At 41.1% G+C, this 22,213-nt stretch overlaps 2 protein-coding genes across 5 annotated transcripts in view; one reads left to right on the top strand and one right to left on the bottom strand.

The window, feature by feature from the left end:
• LOC140733612 (tyrosine-protein kinase Src42A) overlaps positions 1-5,742 on the top strand; it is a 48,447-nt gene extending 42,705 nt beyond the window's left edge. Inside the window, exon 10 of the mRNA XM_073057183.1 lies at positions 147-5,742. Coding sequence (XP_072913284.1) covers positions 147-178 — 32 coding nt within the window. The 3' untranslated portion in view covers positions 179-5,742. The remainder of the gene's footprint in view (positions 1-146) is intronic.
• Positions 5,743-10,250: 4,508 nt separating this feature from the next.
• The window catches only part of blk (BLK proto-oncogene, Src family tyrosine kinase), a 75,998-nt gene continuing 64,035 nt past the window's right edge, over positions 10,251-22,213 (bottom strand). For all 4 annotated transcript variants that reach the window (XM_073057179.1, XM_073057182.1, XM_073057180.1 and 1 more), the window contains exons 11-13: positions 18,543-18,693; positions 12,455-12,586; positions 10,251-11,476 (exon numbers count right to left, since the gene is read on the bottom strand). In XM_073057179.1, coding sequence (XP_072913280.1) covers positions 11,277-11,476; positions 12,455-12,586; positions 18,543-18,693 — 483 coding nt within the window. In that variant the 3' untranslated portion in view covers positions 10,251-11,276. The remainder of the gene's footprint in view (positions 11,477-12,454; positions 12,587-18,542; positions 18,694-22,213) is intronic.

Below are 22,213 nucleotides of genomic sequence, written 5' to 3'. Positions count from 1 at the left end.
AAAATTCTTTCTACTCAGCCACAAAATGATTTGCACTAAATTGTAAACCAGCTCTGAAAACCGCAGCAATAATCCTGTTTCTTCATTCTATCTGTAGTCTGCACTTCCCGAAAACAAGTTAATGCTTTTGTCTTGTTTTGTGACAGGTAAGAAACTGGGAAAATGGCACAGCATTTAACACACTTGAAAACCAAATCAAATTGCATCAGCTACCAACAAGGGTAGGATGGGGATCCTGGATGAACATTCATACTGCATATTCAAACAAGATAAATACAGCATTGTAAATCTGAGAGCACTTGTCTGGAAATAGCAATGTCAAACCTCATTGAAGGATTCATGCTCTTCAATAATAAGACCATAGGAACTTAAGATGTAGGAGCAAGATTAGGCCATTTGGCCCATTGAGTTGCTCCGCCATTTCATCATGGCTGATCCAATTTTCCTCTCAGCCCCAATCTCCTGCCTTCTCCCCATATCCCTTCATGCCCTGACCAATCAAGAATCTATCAATCTCTGCCTTAAATATACATAAAGCCTTGGCTTCCACAGCTGCCTATGGCAAAGAATCCCACAGATTCACCACTCTCTGGCTCATCTCCATTCTAAAAGGTCGCCCCTCTATTCTGACTTTGCGTCCTCTGGTCTAAGATTCTAATGTCACTCGACGCTAATGTCATATGCTACAACAAAAATAGCCCCAAGGATTATTGTAACACTTTTTACCACAAAACTCAGGACAACTCTTTTTTTCATATACAGCACTCAAGTATATCATGAGCTCTATTGTTTATATGGAAGAACTTGCCTTTTTAATGAGTTATATGGTATTTCACTGTACAAGCATCCAAGTAAATGGCAGTGTTTTAAGCAGGCTCCCTAGATCCCTGGAACCTGTCTAGCCATCAGCCTTTTCAGCAATTACAGAAAATCTAATACAGTACAGAGTTTACCAAATGCAGTCCCATCTAGTGCCTTTACAATTGCAGGAAGACACAAATCCTTTCAAATAAAGGCCAATGTGCAATTTGTCTTATACAGAACTTCTCATTTCATTAAACAATTAGGCAATTCTAATCAGGTAGGTACTGAATACACAAACAGTTGAAACTCTGTAGATGCTGGAAATCTGAGCAACACACACAAAATGCTGGAGAAACTCAGTAGGCCAGGCAGCATCTATGGGAAAAAAAAAGTACGGTCAATGTTTCGGGCTGAAACCCTTCGGCAGGACTGGAGAAAAAGAGCTGCGGAGTAGATTTGAAAGGTGGCGGGGGGAGAGAGAAATGCCAGGCGATGGGTGAAACTTGGAGGGGGAGGGATGAAGCAAAGAGCTGGGAAGTTGTTGGTGAAAGACAAGGCCATGGAAGAAAGAAGAAAGTTGGGGGGAGAGGAGCACAAGAGGGACTGACTATAAAGTTAGCACAAATGTGTTAAGACATTTGTCAAGGAAATAAACAACACGGCTATTCGGAAGAAATCCATTTGGCCAGAGCAGCAGCCACGGGAGCTGTGTATTGTGAGACTATGATGACACCTTATCTGTTCCATACACTGCCTTCCCACTCTCACCGACTTTTCACTGCCAACTTTCAGGAAGGTGGAGAAAATCAATCAAACTGGGTTAAATTTCAAAACAAGAAGGTAAGGTCGCTTTTATTATGTGATTAACATACTTTAATTATCAACAAAGAAGCAAAGGTGTGTTAGTAATTCAAGTATGTTAATTGCACAATATGTCACTGTACCTATCTGTTTGGCTCTGCCTGTTTGATAATTGCAACCAGTAGGTCAGGATGAGGGCTTTACAAGCAATGCAAACATTTGCAAGCCATCCTTAACTGCCCTTGCAAAAGCGATGATTCATCACCTTTGTGAACCACTACAATCTTTCCGGTGAAGACTTCCCACTTGATGTCCTGCCATCAGCCAATCTACCACCATACCTTTGGTGTCTTCTTGCAAGTCAAGTATGTAATCAGCCACTGGAGCAGTCCCAGTAGTACACTATTGGTTACGTGCTGCCATCCGGGAAAATACCTGCTCTGTTTCCTGTTATCTAGCCAATCTTCTACCCTCTCAAATGAGTTACCTCTTAGGCTAGACTTTTTACTTTCTACAATAACGTTTGATTAAATATCCTTTCAAATGCCTTCTTGACATCTAATGATTCAATTGATCTACCTTTATCCACAGCACACTTCTTGAAAGAAACCTGATAAACTGGTTAATCGTAGTTTCTTTTCAACAAACTGTTCACTTTGCCTGAGTAATTTAAATTTTGCTAAGTGCAGTGCTATTATGTAAATAATTATACGTCCTAATGTTTCCAAACATTTCCCCATAAGACATGTTAAGACATTTAATCTGTAGTTCCCTGTCTTCTGTCTCTTAAGTTAAAGAAGTTGCAACCCAGAACAAACTTCTCTTAATCTAGCAAATTCTGGAGAATTAAAATCAATTCCTCGACTATCTAACTAGCTTTTTTTTTAAAGATCCTATGATGAAGTCCTTGGGGAACCAGAGAGTTTTCAGTCTGGATCTCCATCAATTTGTTCAGTACCACTTTCTTGGGGATAGTAAATTTCCTGAGTTCCAATTTTGATTTACAGCTATTTCTGGGGTGTTACTTCCTATAGTGAAGACTGATGCAAAATAATCTTTAACTCTTCTGCTTCCTTTTTACTTTATATATCAATGATTTGGATGATACAAAAGCAAGGATGTAATGTTGAAACATTATAAAGCATTGGTGAGGCCTCACTTGGAATATTGTGAGCAGGTTTGGGCCCCTTATAAGACCATAAGACATAAGAGCAGAATTAGGCCATCTGGCCCATTGAGTCTGCTCCGCCATACAATCATGGCTGATTCTTTTCTTTTTAAATCTCCTCCTCAGCCCCAGTTCCCAGCCTTCTCCCTGTAACCTTTGATGCCATGTCCAATCAAGAACCTATCAATCTCTGCCTTGAAATACACCCAGTGGGCTGGCCTCCACAGCTGCATGTGGCAACAAATTCCACAAATTCATCACCCTTCGGCTGAAGAAATCTCTCCATATCTCTGTTTTGAAAGGGCACCCCTCTATCCTGAGGCTGTGCCCTCTTGTCCTAGACTCTCCCACCATGGAAACATCCTTTCCACATCTACTCTCTAGACCTTTCAACATTCAAAAGGTTTCAATGAGATTCCCCCTCAGCCTTCTGAATTCCAGCGAGTACAGACCCAGAGCCATCAAACGTTCATAGAAACATAGAAAGCCTTCAGCGCAATACAAGCCCTTTGGCCCACAATGCTGTTCCTTGTATGATAATCCTTATCTTAGAAAGGATGTACTGAAACTAGAGAGGGTACATAGGAGGTTCATGAAAATGATTCCAGGATTCAATGGCTTGTCATATGAAAAATGTCTAATGGCTCTTGGCTTGTATTCACGAGAATTCAGAAGAATGAGGGATGACCTCATTGAAACCTATCAATTGGTGAAAAGCCTTGATAAGAGTGGATGGGCCAACTGGCCTAATTCTGCTCCTATATCTTATGGTCTTCTTGTTTACCATTGTATGAACTATGTAAACTCTCATTATCTGTATTTATATTGCCAAATATTTATAGTTTGTGCTCTAATTTTGCCTTTATTAATCTTTTGAAAATATATTTTATTTTATTTTTTTTCTGACCTGCCACCCTTCTCTGTGTTATTGTTTTAAGTGGCTAACGATATTTAAGTTCTTGGAATTTAACTTTTCCTGGAATTTTTCTTTCTCTTTGGATCGTATCTATACAGTGTATTATGGAGGATTCCCTTGTCTGCCATTCTATTGTCATGAATGGATCCTTTAATCTAATCTACCAGTTCACCCTGGCAAGCATTCCTTTCATGCCCTTATTTAACTTGAAAATACTAGTTTTGCACATATTCTTCACTCTTTAACTTCTTGATCTTAAAATTAAATCTTTTCAAAGAAACTACTCCCACAATATTCTATCAGCTCTGATATAATTTTACCCATCTGTTTTTCCTGTCTATATAGATTTTAAATTCTGGTAACTTTCCCCTGTCCCCCTTTACTCTATTTCCTTTCCCCATTCCAGCTCCCCTCTTACCCATTCTTTTCACCTCACCTGTCTGTCACCTCCTCCTTCCCCTCCTGCCATGGTCTATTTACCTCTCCAGTTAGATCCCTTCTTCTTCAGCCTTGTACCTCTTCCACCTATCACCTCCCAGTTTCTCACTTCTTCCCCCCCTTGCCCCACCCACCCACCCACCTGGTTTCACCTATCACCTGCCAGCTTGTGCTCCTTCATCTCGCCCTACCTTATTCTGGCTTCACTCCCCTTCCTGATGAAGGCTCTCAGCCTGAAGCATCAACTGTTTGTTCCTCTCCTTATTGCTGCCTGACCTGCCGAGTTCCTCCAGCATTTAGCATATGTTGCTCTGAATTTCCAGCATCTGCAGAATCTCGTGTTTTGGCCTGCCAAACGTAGACTCCTGCTGTATCATTCTGCTCAGCATTTCAGCCAGCATCTAGAAACATTAACTGGCATTACTTATGATGCCACTTCTCACCCCTGGCATTGACAGCAAGGCACAGAAGAATCATTATATTATAACATCATATATATCTTCATCTCAGCTCTACAATAGTAAACATGGTAAAGGTACCTGTCCATCGAGGTGCAGGCTACTTTTAAATGGTGATAATCTCACTGAACTTCCCATCTTCTGAACAGGTAACATGATTAGGTGTGCAACTAGCAATGGTACCTCCTACAGAATAATAAAGCCAGATCACAACAGTAGATTGGTTCTTCCAAAGCTGTCAGACAGAGCATGACCTGTAGATTTACAGTACCTGCAAAAGTCACCCCAATGATTTAAAAATTTTAAAACTATATATTAAGCAAGCTGTATTCTTTAGTTTTGCCATAATTGATTGGTACATAGTCCAGAAACAGGTAAAATTATCTGGTCCAACTCATACCATTCAGTTTATGTATAAACATAGTTGATAAAAATAATGAATTGGTAATTATGATCACAAAACTGATGATGATTTTGCACTGTTGATACACAGTGATTAATTGGGGACTTCCAACAAACTGAGGCGTGAATTCCAAATGGGACAAACTTCCACAACCACAATTTGAACACAGCTCACTTATTTTGGGTCTGTAGGGTTTTTAACCATTGAGCACATCCACACAGAGCGCTGACACAGGACAGCAGCATCCAGCACCAGAGACCCTCACCAGCTAGCTCATGCTCTCTTCTCACTGCTGGCATCAGGAAGGAGGTATAGGAACATCAAGGCTCACACCTCCAGGTTTAGGGACACTTATTACCCCTCAACCATCAGGCTTTTGAACCAAAGGGGAGAACTTTACTTGCCCCATTACTGAGATGTTCCCACAAACAATGGACTCACTTTCAAGGACTCAATATCTCATGTTCTCAATATTTATTGCTTATTTATTTATTATTATTAATTCTTTCTTTTCATACTTGCACAATTCATTACCCTTTGTACACTGGTTGTCCTTCTTGTTGGGTACAGTCTTTCAATGATTCTGTAATGGTTATTGGATTTATTGAGTGTTCCCACGAGAAAATGAATCTCAGGGTTGTATATGGTGACATATCTGTACTTTGATAATAAACAGATAGTTAAAGAAATACTAAAAATAAATCTCATACATTTTATGAATTTCTTTTGTATCTATATGTCAGTAAAGTCTTTGTAAATATGTATATCATTGTAATGTTATAAATAAATGCCAAGTAACTTAAGAAATCCACCTTGTCAGTAATTTCTGTAGATCCATTTCTCGACGAATCTAAAAAGGAAAATATAACATAGAACTCAACGGCACAGTACAGGCCTTTGGGCCACAATATTGTACCGACCTTTTAACCTACTCTTCGATCAATTCCTTTGACCTAGACCTCCATTTTTATAAAACATAGAACACTAACAATTTTGTTTCAAGGCTTGGTAGAAATCGATAGACCAAGAAGAGTCTTTAAATAATCTACATATAATATTGATAAAATCTAGTAATATATTATTTGGTTTCAAAGGATGACTTGCTGACAATTAACAGTGGCGCACCTCAGGGATGTGTGCTTAGCCCACTGCTCTACTCTCTCTACACCCATGGCTGTGTGGCTAGGCACAGCTCAAATGCCATCTATAACTTTGCTGATGATTGTTGGCAGAATCTCAGATGATGATGAGAAGGTGTACAGCTAGTTGAGTGGTGTCATAGCACCCACCTTGCAATCAACGTCAGTAAGACTAAAGAGCTGATTGTGGACTTCAGAAAGGGAACACACACCAGTCCTCATAGAAGGATCAGAAGTGGAGAGAGTGGGTCATTTCAATTTCCTGGGTGTTCACAACTTAAGCCTGGTCCCAAAATATCAATGCAGCTATAAAGAAGGCAAGACGGCGACTATATTTCATTAGGAGCTTGAGGAAATATAGAATGCAACCTAAAACACAGACCAATTTCTACAAACGTACCATGGAGAACACGCTAACTGGCTGCATCATCACCTGGCATGGGTGAGAGTGGGGGAGAGGAGGGCCACCGTACAGGATCGCAATAAGTTTTTTTTTTAAGCAGTTGGATACATCTGAATGGCTTGTTAGGCCACGTTGCTGTGGGTCTGGAGTAACATATAGGCCAGACCAGGTAAGGATGGCAGGATTCCTCCCCTAAAGGACATTTGTGAACCAGATGGGTTTTTATGACAATTGACATGGTTTCATGCTCAGATATTTTTATAGAATTCAAATTCACCATCTACCATGGTGGGATTTGAACTCATGTCCCCAGCATATAATTGGGTCTCTGGATTATTGATCCAGTGGTAATTAACACTATGCCAAATCAGGACCATGACAATATCCAGGCTTGGGCTGACAAGTGGCAAATAACATTCAAGCCATCTAAGTGCCAGGCAATGACCATCTTCAACAAGAGAAGTTCTGACCATCGTTCCCTGACACTCAGTGGTGTCACCATCACTTAATCCCCTGCTATCAACATCCTGGGGATTACCATTGACAGGAAACTGAACTGGTCTAGCCATAAAAATACCGTGGCTTCCAGACCAAGTCAAAGGCTAGGAATCCTGGGGCATGTAACTCAACTCCTGACTCCCCAAAGCCTGTCCACCATCTACAAGGTTCAGGTCAGGAGTGTAATGGAATACTCGCCACTCGCCTGGATGAGTGCAGCTCCATCAACACTCAAGAAGCTTGACAACATCCAGTACAAGGCAGCCCACCTAATTGGTACCCCTTCCACAAGCATCCAATCCCCCCACCATTGACAAACAGGTACAGCAGTGTGTACTATCTACAAGATGCACTGCAACAACACACCAAAGTTCCTAAGGCAACACCTTCCAGACCCACAACCACTACTGTCTAGAAAGACAAGAACAACAGGTACCTGGGAACATCACCACTTGGAAGTCCCTCTCCAAGTCACTCCCCATCCTGACCTTGAAACAAATCACTGTTCCTTCATTGTCATTGAGTCAAAATTATGGAATCCCCTCCCTAACATCACTGTGGTTATAGCTACAGCTCAGAGACTGCAGCGGTTCAAGAGGGCAGCTCATCACTACCTTCTCAAGGGCAGCTAGGGATGGTCAATAAATGTTGGCTTAGCTGGTGATGCCCACATCCCATAAATGAATAAATTGAAAAAGAGCTACAGAGAGATGTAAGATTAGTCAGTTCCATCATGGATGCTAGACTCCGTAGTATCCAAGACATCTTAGGAAGGCGGCATTCATCATTAAGGAGCCCCACCACCCAGGACATCCCCTCTTCTCATTGTTACCATCAGGATGGAGGTACACATTCAATGATTCAGGAACAGCTTCTTCCCCTCTGCAAAAGAAATAGGAGCAGGAGTATGCCATTCGGCCCATTCCATAAGATCATGGCTGATCTGTCAGTAAACTCAGCTCCATCTACCTGCCTTTTCCCCATAACCCTTAATCCCCTTACTATGTAAAAATCTATCTAACTGTTTCTTAAATATATTTAGTGAGGAAGCCTCAACTACCTCCCTGGGCAGAGTATTTCACAGATTCATCACTCTCTGGGAATAAGTTTCTCCTCATATCTGTCCTAAATCTTTTCTCCTGAATCCTGAGGCAATGTCCCCTAGTTCTAGTCTCACCTACCAATGAAAACAACTTTCCTACTTCTATCTTATCTATCCCTTTCAAAATGTTGTATGTTTCTATAAGATCCCCTCTCATTCTTCTGAACTCCAGAGAGTATAGTCCCAGGGGACTCAATCGCCCCTCATAGGTTAACCCCTTCATCCCTGGAATCAACCTGGTGAACCTCCTCTGCACTGCCTCCAAAGCCAGTATATCCTTCCTCAAGTATGGAGACCAGAACTGCACACAGTACTCCAGGTGCGGCCTCACCAGTACCCTGTATAGTTGTAGCATGACCTCCCTGCTCTTGAATTCAATCCCTCTAGCAATGAAGGCCAACATTCCGTTTGGCTTCTTAATAACCTGTTGTACCTGCAAGCCAACTTTTTGCGATCATAAACAAGCACTCCCAAGTCCCTCTGCACAACAGCATGCTGCAATCTTTCACCATTTAAATAACAATCTGCTCTTCTATTATTCCTTCCAAAGTGGATGATCTCGTATTTGCCAACATTGTATTCCATCTGCCAGACCTTGGCCCAATCACTTAACCTATCTATATAACCTATCTGAGATTCTCCACATCCTCTGTACAATTTGCTTTTCCACTCAGTTTAGTGTCATCAGCAAATTTTGCTACGCTACACTCAGCCCTCTTCCAAATCATCAATGTAAATTGTAAACAGCTGCAGGCCCAGCACCGACCCCTGCGGCACCCCACTCACCACTGACTGACAACCAGAGAAACACCCATTTATATCAACTCTCTGCCTTCTATCGGTTAACCAATCCACTATCCATGCCAATACACTTCCTCCGACTCCATGCATCCGTATCTTATTTATAAGTCTCTTGTGCGGCACCTTAACGAACACCTTCTGAAAATCCAAGTATACGACATCCACCTGTTTCCCTCTATCCTCTACACTCATTTTGTCCTCAAAGAACTCCAGTAAGTTTGTAAAACAGGACCTGCCCTTTCTGAATCTGTGCTGAGTCTGTCTAATGGAACCACTCCTTTCTAAATGTTTTGCTATTTCTTCCTTAATGAGAGCTTCAAGCATTTTCATGACTATAGACGTTAAGTTAACTGGCCTATAGTTACCTGTCTTTTGCCTACATCCTTTTTAAAAAAGTGGCATGACATTTGCTGTCTTCCAGTCCGCCGGGATCTGCCCAGAGTCTAGAGAGTTTTGATAAATGATTACCAACGCGTCTACTATAACCTCCGGCAATTCTCTGCCATTCGATTTTCTCATCACTGAACCATGAACACAACCTCACTACTTCTTTTTACTTCTGTTTTTACACTCCCTATTTAATATGACCATTATACGTTTTTCTATATTGTAAAGTATTGCATTGTACTGCCGCCACCAAGTTAACAAATTTCACAACATAATATCAAACCTGATTCTGTATGTGAACTTACATTTGATCATATTTGAAAGAACCCTTTAAAGAAAGGTGTATTATACATAAATGCTGATTCAGCCACAAATGAGGAAATACAGGTTGCTATCCTTCCCCTGCAAAGAAACCTCCTTGCCACTATCCTTGGATTTGCCATCCAATTGTCTTCCATCAGTACTGGCTTTAATTGTCTGCAAAGAGAAGTACTGATGTCAAATCTGGAAAAGAGAGACCTTATTTCATCAACCAACAATATTTAAATGAAGTAATGAAAATGCCTCCGATGAACAAGGTACAATCTGACACCACTTGATTTGACTTCTTGCAGCAAGCATATTTCACCAATCAGTAACTTCGGACACGTGACACATAGGAATGTGCAAACTACCTTGCAAAGATTGCAAACGCCAGATTTAAATGGAAAGAGTGCCCAGCTCAGGTGAGTACATCACTGTATTTCTCAGTTCTAAATGTGTTGCTTCCACTGATCTTCTGTCAAGTAAAGAAATGCAGACACTGGAAATCTGAAGTAAAAAGAGAAAATGCTGGAAAAACCAGCAGATCAGATAGTTTCTGTGGAAAAAGGAACAGTTAATTTTGAAGTTTTAAGACACTTCTTCAATAAATTCTTTATTTATAGCAGGACAATAATTTCAAATCACGTGGTTCCTTCTTATCATCCATGAACTGCAAAATACCAAACCACAAGTCTTTTAAAAGGATGAATCCTCAACCCTTTCTGCAAATCATATTTTGGTTCAATGTTCAACAAAAGTTCTTAAATAAACTTCTGCTCTGTAAACTGATGGTAATCAGAGAGCTTGAGCTAGAGTCAAGGTTATGCAGTCATGATCTGCATCACTCAACAGTTGGAAAATCAGCAAACCACTTAATTGGAATTGCACTGTACAGTCTCTAAGCAATATGTTTAGATGTGAACAATTGTGCATATTCAAGTAAAAAGCAAGATCATTTTAACATGAGTTCAATGGTGATCTAAACTTCAGAAAAACCTGTAGCTTTGAAAAATTTTGGCTTACATTTTATAATACATTAACAAGCCAGAACAGCCAATATAGCTTCAGGAAAACTTCCAGCATAAGCAATAATGGTTTCATATGAAATTGTTCAGATACTCTCTATAAAATATAGAACATAATGAAAATGAAATAAAAAAAACTCTCAATGTTTCTAGCATTCAGTCAGTGAACTGACACAGCTAGACAGCTACAAAACATAATGTGAAGGTTTCAAGATGACAAGCTTGGAATGAGTTTCCCAAGTCAGCATGAAAAGTGTACACAAATTTTATCTAAACCAGCCAAAGATCCCAAGGAGAAGGAGCTGTCAAAAATGCTGGCAGGGTACTTAATCAGGAACGAGATTTTTCTATGCTCACAAGAGCTTGTGGAAGGCACTTCCAATGAAACTTGCTCAACAGCTTCTTCTGCAGGCACATGTTTCTATTAACACTGAGTCTTCAGAACATCAGCCCAAAATGTGGCTTGTTTAGGGTTAAAACCAAACGATTATGGCAAACCAATTAGGACAAAACACATAAGAAGCTGGTTTTCTTTGAATTGTTTTCAGCAACACATGAATGAAAACAAAGTGTTTAATTTGAAGTCTGGTGACAAAGCATCTGCTTCTTTCACTAAGTAGGTGCCTGGAGCTAAGCAGAGTGATAGAGCCCTTCTGTGGCTGTGAAGAAGTCCTCCAGAATACTCTGTAAGTATTCAAATGTGGGTCTGTCTTCTGGAGCAGTTTTCCAGCAGTTCAACATGATATCATAGAGTTCATTTGAGCAGTTGTCGGGGCGAGGCATTCGATACCCGCGTTCTAGACTCCGGATTACTTCAGGGTTACTCATCCCTGCAGAACACAAGTGGTAACCAACAAATAATCAGCAAAGTTACTTGTCTATGATTTCACATGAGAAATAGTCAATTACATGAAATTCACATATACCTACAGGAGAAATTCGTGTGGAGGTTTTCAGCCTCTACCTGCCTACTGAACGTCATCTTAATTCTTACTCTTACCATTGCATCAAGTTACTTGAATATCAGCAGCTAATACCTTGCTGTGGCAAATAGGTTCAGGGCAAGGGTCAGGGGATTTTTTTTCTTGAGTGACGGCAGGGGATACCAGAACATGAGGGAAGCAGCCATGCCAAATTGCCCTAGGCCTCTAATCTCACAACTCTGAAGCTCAATACAGACAAGTCTCCAGAAGTGTCAATTAGGATAACTGAAACCTAACTGAAATATAGAAGTCATAATAGATGTTAAAGCCTCTTATCCAATCATATTTTGTGTGAATCATGATCCACCTAGTGGTTCTTTTTCCCCTCCCTCCACCTTTTAAATCAACTCCTCAGCTTTTTTTCTCCAGTCCTGCCAAAGGGTTTCAGCCCAAAACATCAGCTGTATTTTTTTCCATTGATGATGCCTGGTCTGCTGAGTTCCTCCAGCATTTTGTGTGTGTTACTCAGAGCTCCAGCAGGCTTGGTGTGTTGCAAAATATTATATGCATTCAGTAATACACTACATCAAGCACTATTTACTTGGCATTTCGCATTTGCCAATATAGCCAGAGGATACAATCCAGTTTCTCACTTTGGTCCATGGCCTAAGGGATCATGGTAAAATGACCATCATATCAAATTATGCACATATTCTAAGGGAGGAGTGGGGTCATGTTAAGTTAAATATTTCACTGCTACAACATTGTGTCACTGATTTAATGGGTCCTTCTTGGAGTGTCATGGGACTGCCTTTAATATCAACTATATGAAATTATTCTACGACTATGAGTAAAAGAGCATAAATTTCTCAAGATCCATATTACCTGGATATGGTACTCTCCCATACGTTGTAATTTCCGTTAAAAGTACACCAAAGGACCAGATATCAGACTTGATTGTGAAGGTACCGTAATTAATAGCCTCTGGTGCTGTCCATTTGATAGGGAATTTAGCACCTGCAAAGAAAAATAACAAAAAAACTTATTATTTTCCTTCCAATTTCCCCACTTTTTCCTTCTGAATGCCTTGATTTATTAGATATTCAATATCTGTGGATCCGGAAAGCTAGTTCTGAGAGCTTGTAACGTGCAAATATTGTGGTACTGTGCAGAGAGTGAGAGTCATTGACTCTTTATCACGTTGTCCAATGTAGTTGAGTGTAATTAATACAGCACCAACCTGGAACATGAAACCCAGCTGAACTATACAGATCCGTAGATGAACAGAGCCATTGAAACATTGAGCAGCTGATCTTTCAGCTAACAAAGACTGATAGCCAAATAACAATCTGCTTTTAGGAATGTAAAATAGCAATCTTTTTAATGATACATACTTTTCTTTGATTAGAATTAGAATCCAAAAACCCTGTTGACTCATTACCCAGAGCAATGCATTAAAGCAATTGAAGATTTATCTATATTAAGAACAGCCTACATTTTTCACATCTGTCCCAATCCTAGAATGATTATGAGTGGTTAATTATTTATTATAATAATAGTAATCTTCTGAAAATAGTTATTATACTGTCTTTTAAGCTTCATTTCAGAGGATAAATTTTAGGAAAGTGCTCTTTCAATGAAAGGTTCTGCTCCGTGATTGAAGGATAGAATATGTTCACCACACACAGTTGTATTTATCATTCATTTAACATGACACTGGAGGCCATTCAGACATGTCATCTCCAAGAAAAGTAGTCTCATCAGTTCAGATCTCCTTCCTGTTATTGCTCAGCAATATTCGTTAACGTGCCCACCAACTTGCCTTTTTAATGTTTTTGCCACTTGTCCTCACTAAGAAGTAATTGACAGTGGCCATCCACAGTATTTTTTGTTAGATTGGGTAGGATTTCTAAAGATTAATTCAAACTGTTGGTCTTTAATACATCTCGGATCTGAAGGAAAGTTGCACTGTAGTCAGCTGAACTATTCCTGACCATTTTCCTACTGAAAAATACAATTAAACCCCAGGCCTGAATAATGTCATCTCTCCCTACAGTAGATGTATTTATACCCTCTCAGTGCATTATGAATCGCCTTTCAAATTCATTTAAACCATCAAGAACTTATTCTTATCTACCTTTACCAATGTTTAAAAAATGTCATCATGCTACTCAATGTTCTGAAGAAGGGTCTCAGCCTAAAACATTGACTGTTTATTCATTTCCATAGTTGCTGCCTGATTTGCTGTTGCGTTCCTCCAGCACCTTGAGTGTGTTGTTCTGGATTTCCAGCATCCGCAGAATTTCTCGTGTTTATAATGTTGTATGCCCACTATTGAAACAATCAGGGCTTATGCTTTCACTTAAGAACAAGTGGCCAGTGCTGGGCAATTTTGTGCCTAAATCCAGAACCAAATAATGACATTCGCCATATAGGACCCTCAATGACCATTAACAATTATATATTCAACCGTGATGTTGTAAAGGAAATTGCACTATTTTTCCCTGCATTAAGCAGGCATATAGATGAATGCATCCCTTTCTCACATTAAAACCCTAAATCTGAGCCACAACCACAATGGAGCCAGCTAAGGTCCACACCATCTTGAAATACAGGTGAAGATTAATGCAGATATAGTCTAATGCATCCTTTCTTACATTAGGTGGTATCTTTGGTGATTTCTGTCCCTTAAATTCAGTTCCATTATCCCCATCCAATCAATCTTACGTGATTGAACAGCACCTGTCCCAGGTTCACCATGAAGCTTTGAACCTGATTCAAATGTCTTCTCCTTAATCTGCCCCTCAGAGTTGAGGATGACTCACTTCCACTCCAGGTTCATAGGCTCTGAGAGATCTGATGAGACCAATATAGCTTTTCCAGACTCCCTCACAGCAGGGATAGGAGCTGCTTGACAGAACTGTTGGATGTGTTAGTTGGAATGTTTAGGACTACTGCTATTTTTCACTGCAATGCTTTCCCAGATACTCCTTTTCCATATTGACCAGCCTCAGGCAAAATATTCCCATGAGTTGATATGGATGGTACCCTTTAACCAAGTAGGTTTTGAGAAGAACCACTTTTTTGTGTTCCAGGGAAATCCCTGTGTGACAGGATGCCTATCTCATGAGCCTGGTGTTGGGAAAACTAACCTGTGGCTCATCCAGCAGTAAAAATTAGTTTTATTTGCCACACCTCTTGTGTCCGCAACTGAATAGCAGATGAATTGAATAAGTATTTTGCATCAGTCTTCACTGTGGAAGATACCAGCAGTATGGTGAAAGTTCCAGAGTGTCAGGGGCATGAAGTTTGTTAAGTTACCATAACTAGAGAGAAGGAAATTAGAAGGCCTGAAGTTGGATAAGTCACCCGGATCAGATGGTATACACACCAGAGTTCTGAAAGTGGTAGCTGAAGAGATTCTGGCGGCATTAGCAATGATCTTTCAAGAATCATTAGATTCTGGAATAATTCCGGAAGACTGGAAACCTGCAAATGTCACTCCACTCTTCAAGAAGAGCGAAAGATAGACAAAAGAAAATTATGGCCAGTTGGTCTCACCTCAGTGGTTGGGAAGATGTTGGAGTCAATTATTATGGATCAGATCTCAGGGTACTTGGAGGCCCATGATAAAATAGACTACAGTCAGCATGGTTTCCTCAAGGGAAAATCTTGCCTGTGTGGTAAACCATGTATATAGGTTGTAACTGGGTTATCTGTCTGGACTTGCCTGGACAGGCCCCTCTGCTGACTGCTCCTGTGCCTCCTCCCACAGACCCCTGAATAAAGGCGATTGTGTCACTGCTCCTCCCACAGTCCAGGACAGGCATACAGCATGGACGTGGATCCATTTTACTGTTAATAAAAGCCTTTCAGTATTTACTCTACTTCCAGTCTTTTGGAGTAATTGATAGTGCACCAGCCTGACAAATCTGTTGGAATTCTTTGAAGAAATAACAACGAGGATAGACAAAGGAGAATCAGTTGATATTGTACACTTGGATTTTCCGAAGGCCTTGGACAAGGTGCCACACATGAAGCTGCTTAACAAGCTACAAGCCCATAATATTACTGGAAATATTCTAGCATGGACAAAGCAGTGACAGACTGGCAGGGGGTAAAGAGTGGGAATAAAGGGAGTCTTTCCTGCTTTGCTGCTGGTGACTAGTGGTGTTCCACAGGGGACTGATCCTTTTTATAATATGTCAGTGATTTGGATGATGGAATCGATGGCTTTGTTGCAAAGTTTGCAGATGATATGAAGATAGGTAGAGGGGCAGGTATTTTTGAGGAAGTAGAGAGGCCACAGAATGACTTAGATAATAGGAGAATGGGTAAAGAAATGGCAGATGGGAAGTATATGGCACTGTTGGGAAGTGTATGTTCAACACTTTGGTGGAAGAAATGAAAGGGTTGACCTTTTTCTAAATGGAGAGAAAATACAAAAATCTGAGGTGCAATGGAACTTGGGAGTCCTTGTGCAGGATTCCCTAAAGGATAGTTTGCAGGTTGAGTCCGTGGTGAGGAAGGCAAATGCAGTGTTTGTATTCATTTCAAGAGGACTAGAATACTGGATAAAAGCAAAGGTGCATTGTTGAGACTTTATAAATCACTGATGATGCCTCAGCTGGAGTATTGTGAGCAGTTTTGTGACCCTTATCTTAGAAGGATGTGCTAAAACTGGAGAGGGTTCAAAGGAGGTTCACGAAAATGATTCCAGGATTGAACAGCTTGTCAAATGAAGAGTGCTTGGTAGCTCTAAGGCTGTATTCACTAGAATTCAGAAGAATGAGGGATGACCTCATTGAAACCTTTTGAATGGTGAAAGGCCTTGATAGAGTGGATGTGCAGAGAATATTTCCTAAGATGAGAGAATCTAAGACCAGAGGACACAGTCTCAGAATTTCTTTGGCCAGAGAGTGGTGAATCTGTAGAGCTCTTTGCCACAGGCAACGGTGAATGCCAAGTCTTTATGCGTAATTAAGGCAGAGATTGACAGATTCTTGATTGATTAGAAAATAAAGGAACACGGAGAGAAGGCAGGAGACTGGGGCTGAGAGGAAAATTGGATCATGATGAAATGGCAGAGCAGACTCAATGAGCCACATGGCCTAATTCTACTCCTGTATTTTATGGCCTTATGGGCTAGCTCAGTACAACAACCCATACATCCTTGGAATGTGGAGGAGACTGGAGAAGCAGTGGGAAACTCACTTAGTAATGGGGAGAACGCTACAAATTCCAAACAGACATCAGTATGAATCGAAGCCCATTAGTGACAGTTGGCGCTGTAATAGTGTTATGCTGTTATACTACCATGCACAATTACAGCCTCAGTATGGAGGATGTTGGGCTAGGAGTCCAGCAGTTTGGTTACACCGCTAGTATATGTGGAGGATTTCGTGAATACAATCTCTATTGCTCCGATGTGCCTAAGCTGGCTAGTCAAACACTCAAAAGCATACAAGAGGTTGGCAATCACTATTGTCTATTGACTGTGACCTTTGCTCCAGGCCTGAGGTCTATCATTATAGGATGGCAGTGTGCACAGTCACAGTGGCCTCTCCAGCTCCAATCAACGGTGAAATTTCTTGTCCTGTTCATCTTTTCTATGATTATAAAACACAGCTGACCATGAAGAATACTAAAATCTGCAAGTCTACTGCACAAGGGAGTGGGATAACGAGAGAGTTGCACAGTTACAGCCTAGAGTGTGCAGCAAGCTCTTGCTGCACATTAGGGCCTACTACAGCTACTCAGGGAAGCAGACATCAGAAGCGGTGCACAGGTACACAGAAACGCAGTATTCGAGTGAAAGTGATTCCCATTCTCCCGACAAGCGTGCAAGACCCATCTGTGCACAGTGATTCAATGCCTGACGTAGGAGTGACTGCATTTCTGGAACAAGCTTCCTGCTTATCCTGTAGATTCGCTCCCCCAGCACTGCGACATAGTGCTGACACTGCAATGCACCCATTGGCTAGAAATATAATTTGTTTGCTTGCTTGTTATCATGTAGAAGCCACAGAAATGGAGATGATTGCCTCAGGGTGCAGAGAAATTCATAATATCTCTATTGACAGAATCAAAGACTCTGTGAGATATTGTGTTGATATTGTTCCTCATCATTCTATGCTCAGGTCCCATTCTGATGCAGTCTGTGTGGAACTTGCCTATTCTCCCACAAACTCATGGGTTTCCCTCAGCTGCTCTGGTTTTCTCCTGCATCCCAAACACCTTCTAATTTGGTTCACTGACTACTGCAAATCATGACTTTGTGTAGGCAAGTGCCCAAAGAAGCAAAGGGAGGTTGTTTGTAGATCATTGTGTGAAGATAATCAACTTCAGGGTTAAGGTGGAGAAGAGAGGGAGGAGAGCAATAGATTGTTTTGTTGGGAGGAGGCGGAGGTCCACCGTCCTGAATGGTATTCTCCTGAACCAGAATAATAAGTAATTAATGAAAATGATTTCTCCTGGATTTATATCATAGTGAAGAATGTGCTCATTATCCCTTTAGACTAGGGGCTCCCAAACTGGGGCCCATGGATCCCTTGCTTAATGATATTGATCATGGTATAAAAAAGTTGGGAACCCCTGCTCTAGACAATGTGAATCCATAGAGTGATTCTGGCTACACCTCTTCAGCCACTGTGAGGAAGCAGCCCAGGACGTTTGGAAAGGAGAGACTCTTCCATTCTCATAGCAATCAGATTTGTCTCCTTTGTTGGTGATAGTTGCAATTACAGAATTTTGCAGGATCCCGGAATGGTCCTTCTTCCCAGATAAGAGAAATGAGAAATACATTTGCTCTATTGGAAAGTAGCAAATGGCTCAACATCAAAATGAAACAGCTTGGTCATCCTTGCACAGCCTTTTGACTTAATGGAAATGGGGCCACAGGGCTAAAGTATTTCCAAAATAAAAGTGTCAGGTATGTCTTGGCACTCAAAGCAAGAGCTTAGCAAAGGCTTACCTTCACGTGCTGTGTATTCATGATCTATAAGTCGGGCAAGACCAAAATCTGCAATCTTGCAGACCAACGATTCAGATACCAATATATTGGCAGCTCGCAGATCCCTGTGGATGTATTTTTTCTGTTCAATATACGCCATGCCCTCTGCCACCTGAAAAAAATATACGTTCCATATATAAAATTTGCCAGTATGTGGTTATTTAAATAATTTGCCCTCCATCTTTTTCACGATAAACTGTTAGATTTGCATATGCAGTTGACTCCTTTCCCTGAGCCAGGTACATCCTCGTCCCATTTCACTCAGTATTTAGAAACAAGAACCACAGTAGTATGCTAAACACTACATTCCAATTCTATTAAAGCCAAGTAGTTCCTTCACAGGGAAGTCTGACCAAAATTCAGTTCTCAACATTACTCAAGGACAATTCCTGCTGCATTTATGTGAGATGTTAATGGAAATATTCCTACTCTTGCAGAAATGTGGCTACAGGACATCATCACATGCACTCATGCACTATCAACCTTCAGGCCATGCCAATAAGGGACCTGTGGCCGGACACGGACACACACACACACACACCCACACCCACACCCACCAGCAGCAATGGAAAAAAGTACAGTCAACGTTTCGGGCCGAAAACCTTTGGCAGTCCTGCCTGGCCTGCTGAATTCCTCCAGCATTTTGTGTGTATGTTGCTCGGATTTCCAGCATCTGCAGATTTTCTCTTGTTTGTGACTTGTGGTAACATTATTTTTGCGACTGTATGTGCTGCGTTTTGCACCTTGGCCCTGGAGGAGCGTTATTTTGTTTGACTGTATACATGTGAATTGTTGAATGACAATCAAATATAATAAAGGTGTTTTTTATTCTACAAATTCTTCTGTATAAATTTCTAAAATCATTCTTTAACTTCTTCCAGAGATTTTCATACAAGCTGACTTAGGTGGTCAAGTCTACAGTCTCCCACTGTGCCTTGGTGATCCTAACCACTTCCTCCACTACAAAATCCTTTATCATTCTGTTTCACCAGCTTTTAACTAATTATTAATAATAACTTCAGTATGTCATGTACAGCCCTTTCAAGGGCAACTTTTTTTCCCTGAAACTAGCCCGGACAAGCTACAGGAATTCCAACAGACCTTTCTCCTCTTTCAACTTAATTGATGACCATCTTTCTGCAGGGTGTGTCCTAGCATCCAGACTCAACTCTGTACTTCTGCAAATGCTATGGAAGTATATAGTTATCCCAACATCCACAAATAAGCAAAATAACTCTTAAAAGAATAATTAGATCTAGATAGAACATAGAAAACCTACAGCACAATACAGGCCCTTCAGCCCACAAAGTTGTGCCAAACATGTCCCTACCTTAGAAATTACTAGGCTTACCTATAGCCCTCTATTTTTCTAAGCTCCATGTACCTATCCAGAAGTCTCTTAAAAGACCCTATCGTTTCTCCCTGCACCACTGGTCACCTCTCATCCTCCTTCGCTCCAAGGAGAAAAGGCCAAGCTCACTCAACCTATTCTCATAAGGCAGGCTCCCCAATCCAGGTAACTTCCTTGTAAATCTCCTTTGCACCCTTTCTGTGGCTTCCACATTCTTCCTGTAGTGAGGCAACCAGAACTGAGCACAGTACTCCAAGTGGGGTCTGACCAGGGTCCTATATAGCTGCAATATTACCACTCAGCTCCTAAATTCAATTCCACGATTGATGAAGGCCAATACACTGTACGCCTTCTTAACCACAGAATCAATCTGCGCAGCTGCTTTGAGTGTCCTATGGACTCAGACCCCAAGATCCCTCTGATCCTCCACACTGCCAAGAGTCTTACCATTAATACTATATTCTGCCATCATATTTGACCTACCAAAATGAACCACTTCACACTTATCTAGGCTGAACTCCATCTGCCACTTCTCAGCCCAGTTTTGCATCTTATCAATGTTCTGCTGTAACCTCTGGCAGTCCTCCACACAATCCACAACACCTCCAACCTTTGTGTCATCAGCAAACTTACTAACCCATCCCTCCACTTCCTCATTCAGGTCATTTATAAAAATCACAAAGAGTCAGGGTCCCAGAACAGATCCCTGAGGCACTTCACTGGTGACTGACCTCCATGCAGAATATGACCCGTCTACAACCCCTCTTTGCCTTCTGTGGGCAAGCCAGTTCTGGATCCACAAAGCAATGTCCCCTTGGATCCCATGCCTCCTTACTTTCTCAATAAGCCTTGCATGGGGTACCTTATCAAATGCCATGCTGAAATCCATATACGCTACATCTACTGCCCTTCCTTCATCAATGTGTTTAGTCACATCCTCCAAAAATTTAATCAGGCTCTAAGGCACAACCTGCCCTTGACAAAGCCATGCTGACCTCTCCAAATGTTCATAAATCCTGCATCTCAGGATCTTCTCCATCAACTTACCAACCACTGAGGTAAGACTCACTAGTCTATAATTTCCTGGGCTATCTCTACTCCCTTTCCTGAATAAAGGAACAACATCTGCAATTCTCCAATCCTCCGTAACCTCTCCCGTCCCCATTGATGATACAAAGATCATTGCTAGAGGCTCAGCAATCTCCTCCCTCGCCTCCCACAGTAGCCTGGGGTACATCTCATCTGGTCCTGGCAACTTATTCAACTTGATGCTTTCCAAAAGCTCCAGCACATCCTCTTCCTTAATATCTACATGCTCAAGCTTTTCAGTCTGCTGAAATTCATCACTACAATCAACAAGATCCTTTTCCGTAGTGAATACTGAAGTAAAGTATTCATTAAGTACCTCTGCTATTTCCTCCAGTTCCATACACATTTTCCCACTGTCACACTTGATAGGTCCTATTCTTTCACATCTTATCCTCTTGCTCTTCACATAAAGGTAGAATGTCTTGGGGTTTTCCTTAATCCTGCCCAACAAGGCATTCTCATGGCCCCTTCTGGCTCTCCTAATTTCCTTCTTAAACTCCTTCCTATTAGCCTTATAATCTTCTAGATCTCTAACATTACCTAGCTCTCTGAACCTTTCGTAAGCTTTTCTTTACTTCTTGACTAGATTTATTACAGCCTTTGTACACCACGGTTCCTGTACCCTACTATAAATTCCCTGTCTCATTGGAACGTAACTATGCAGAACTCCACACAAATATTCCCTGAACTTTTGCCACATTTCTTCCGTACTTTTCCTTGAGAACATCTGTGTCCAATTTAAGCTTCCAATTTTCTGCCTGAGAGCCTCATAATTCCCCTTACTCCAATTAAACATTTTTCAAACTTGTCTGTTCCTATCTCTCTCCAATGCTATTGTAAAGGAGACAGAATTATGATCACCATCTCCAAAATGCTCTCCCACTAAGAGATCTGACACCTGACCAGGTTCATTTCCGAGTACCAAATCAAGTACAGTCTCTTCTCTTGTAGGCTTATCTACATATTGTGTTGAGAAACCTTCCTGTTGTTTTAAAGATGTTGCTTTAAAGGGGCTGCTTTAAAATCTTTTCTTCTCAAGGGGGAGATGTCTAGCTGCCACTCAACATCGCGAAGCCAATATATCAAAGAATAATGTATTACGTTGGTGCTCAAAAGAACAGGACACCTTAGGAGTTTAAAGAGAGGATTCTAGATGGCAAGTTCTTAAGCTTTGGTAATGATCAAAGAAAGA

This window comes from Hemitrygon akajei, chromosome 9 (genome assembly GCF_048418815.1).
Source record: "Hemitrygon akajei chromosome 9, sHemAka1.3, whole genome shotgun sequence".
In the NCBI taxonomy this organism is placed as follows: Eukaryota; Metazoa; Chordata; class Chondrichthyes; order Myliobatiformes; family Dasyatidae; genus Hemitrygon; species Hemitrygon akajei.
Note: the sequence above shows the minus strand (reverse complement) of the source record. Positions and strands in the feature narration are given on the sequence as shown.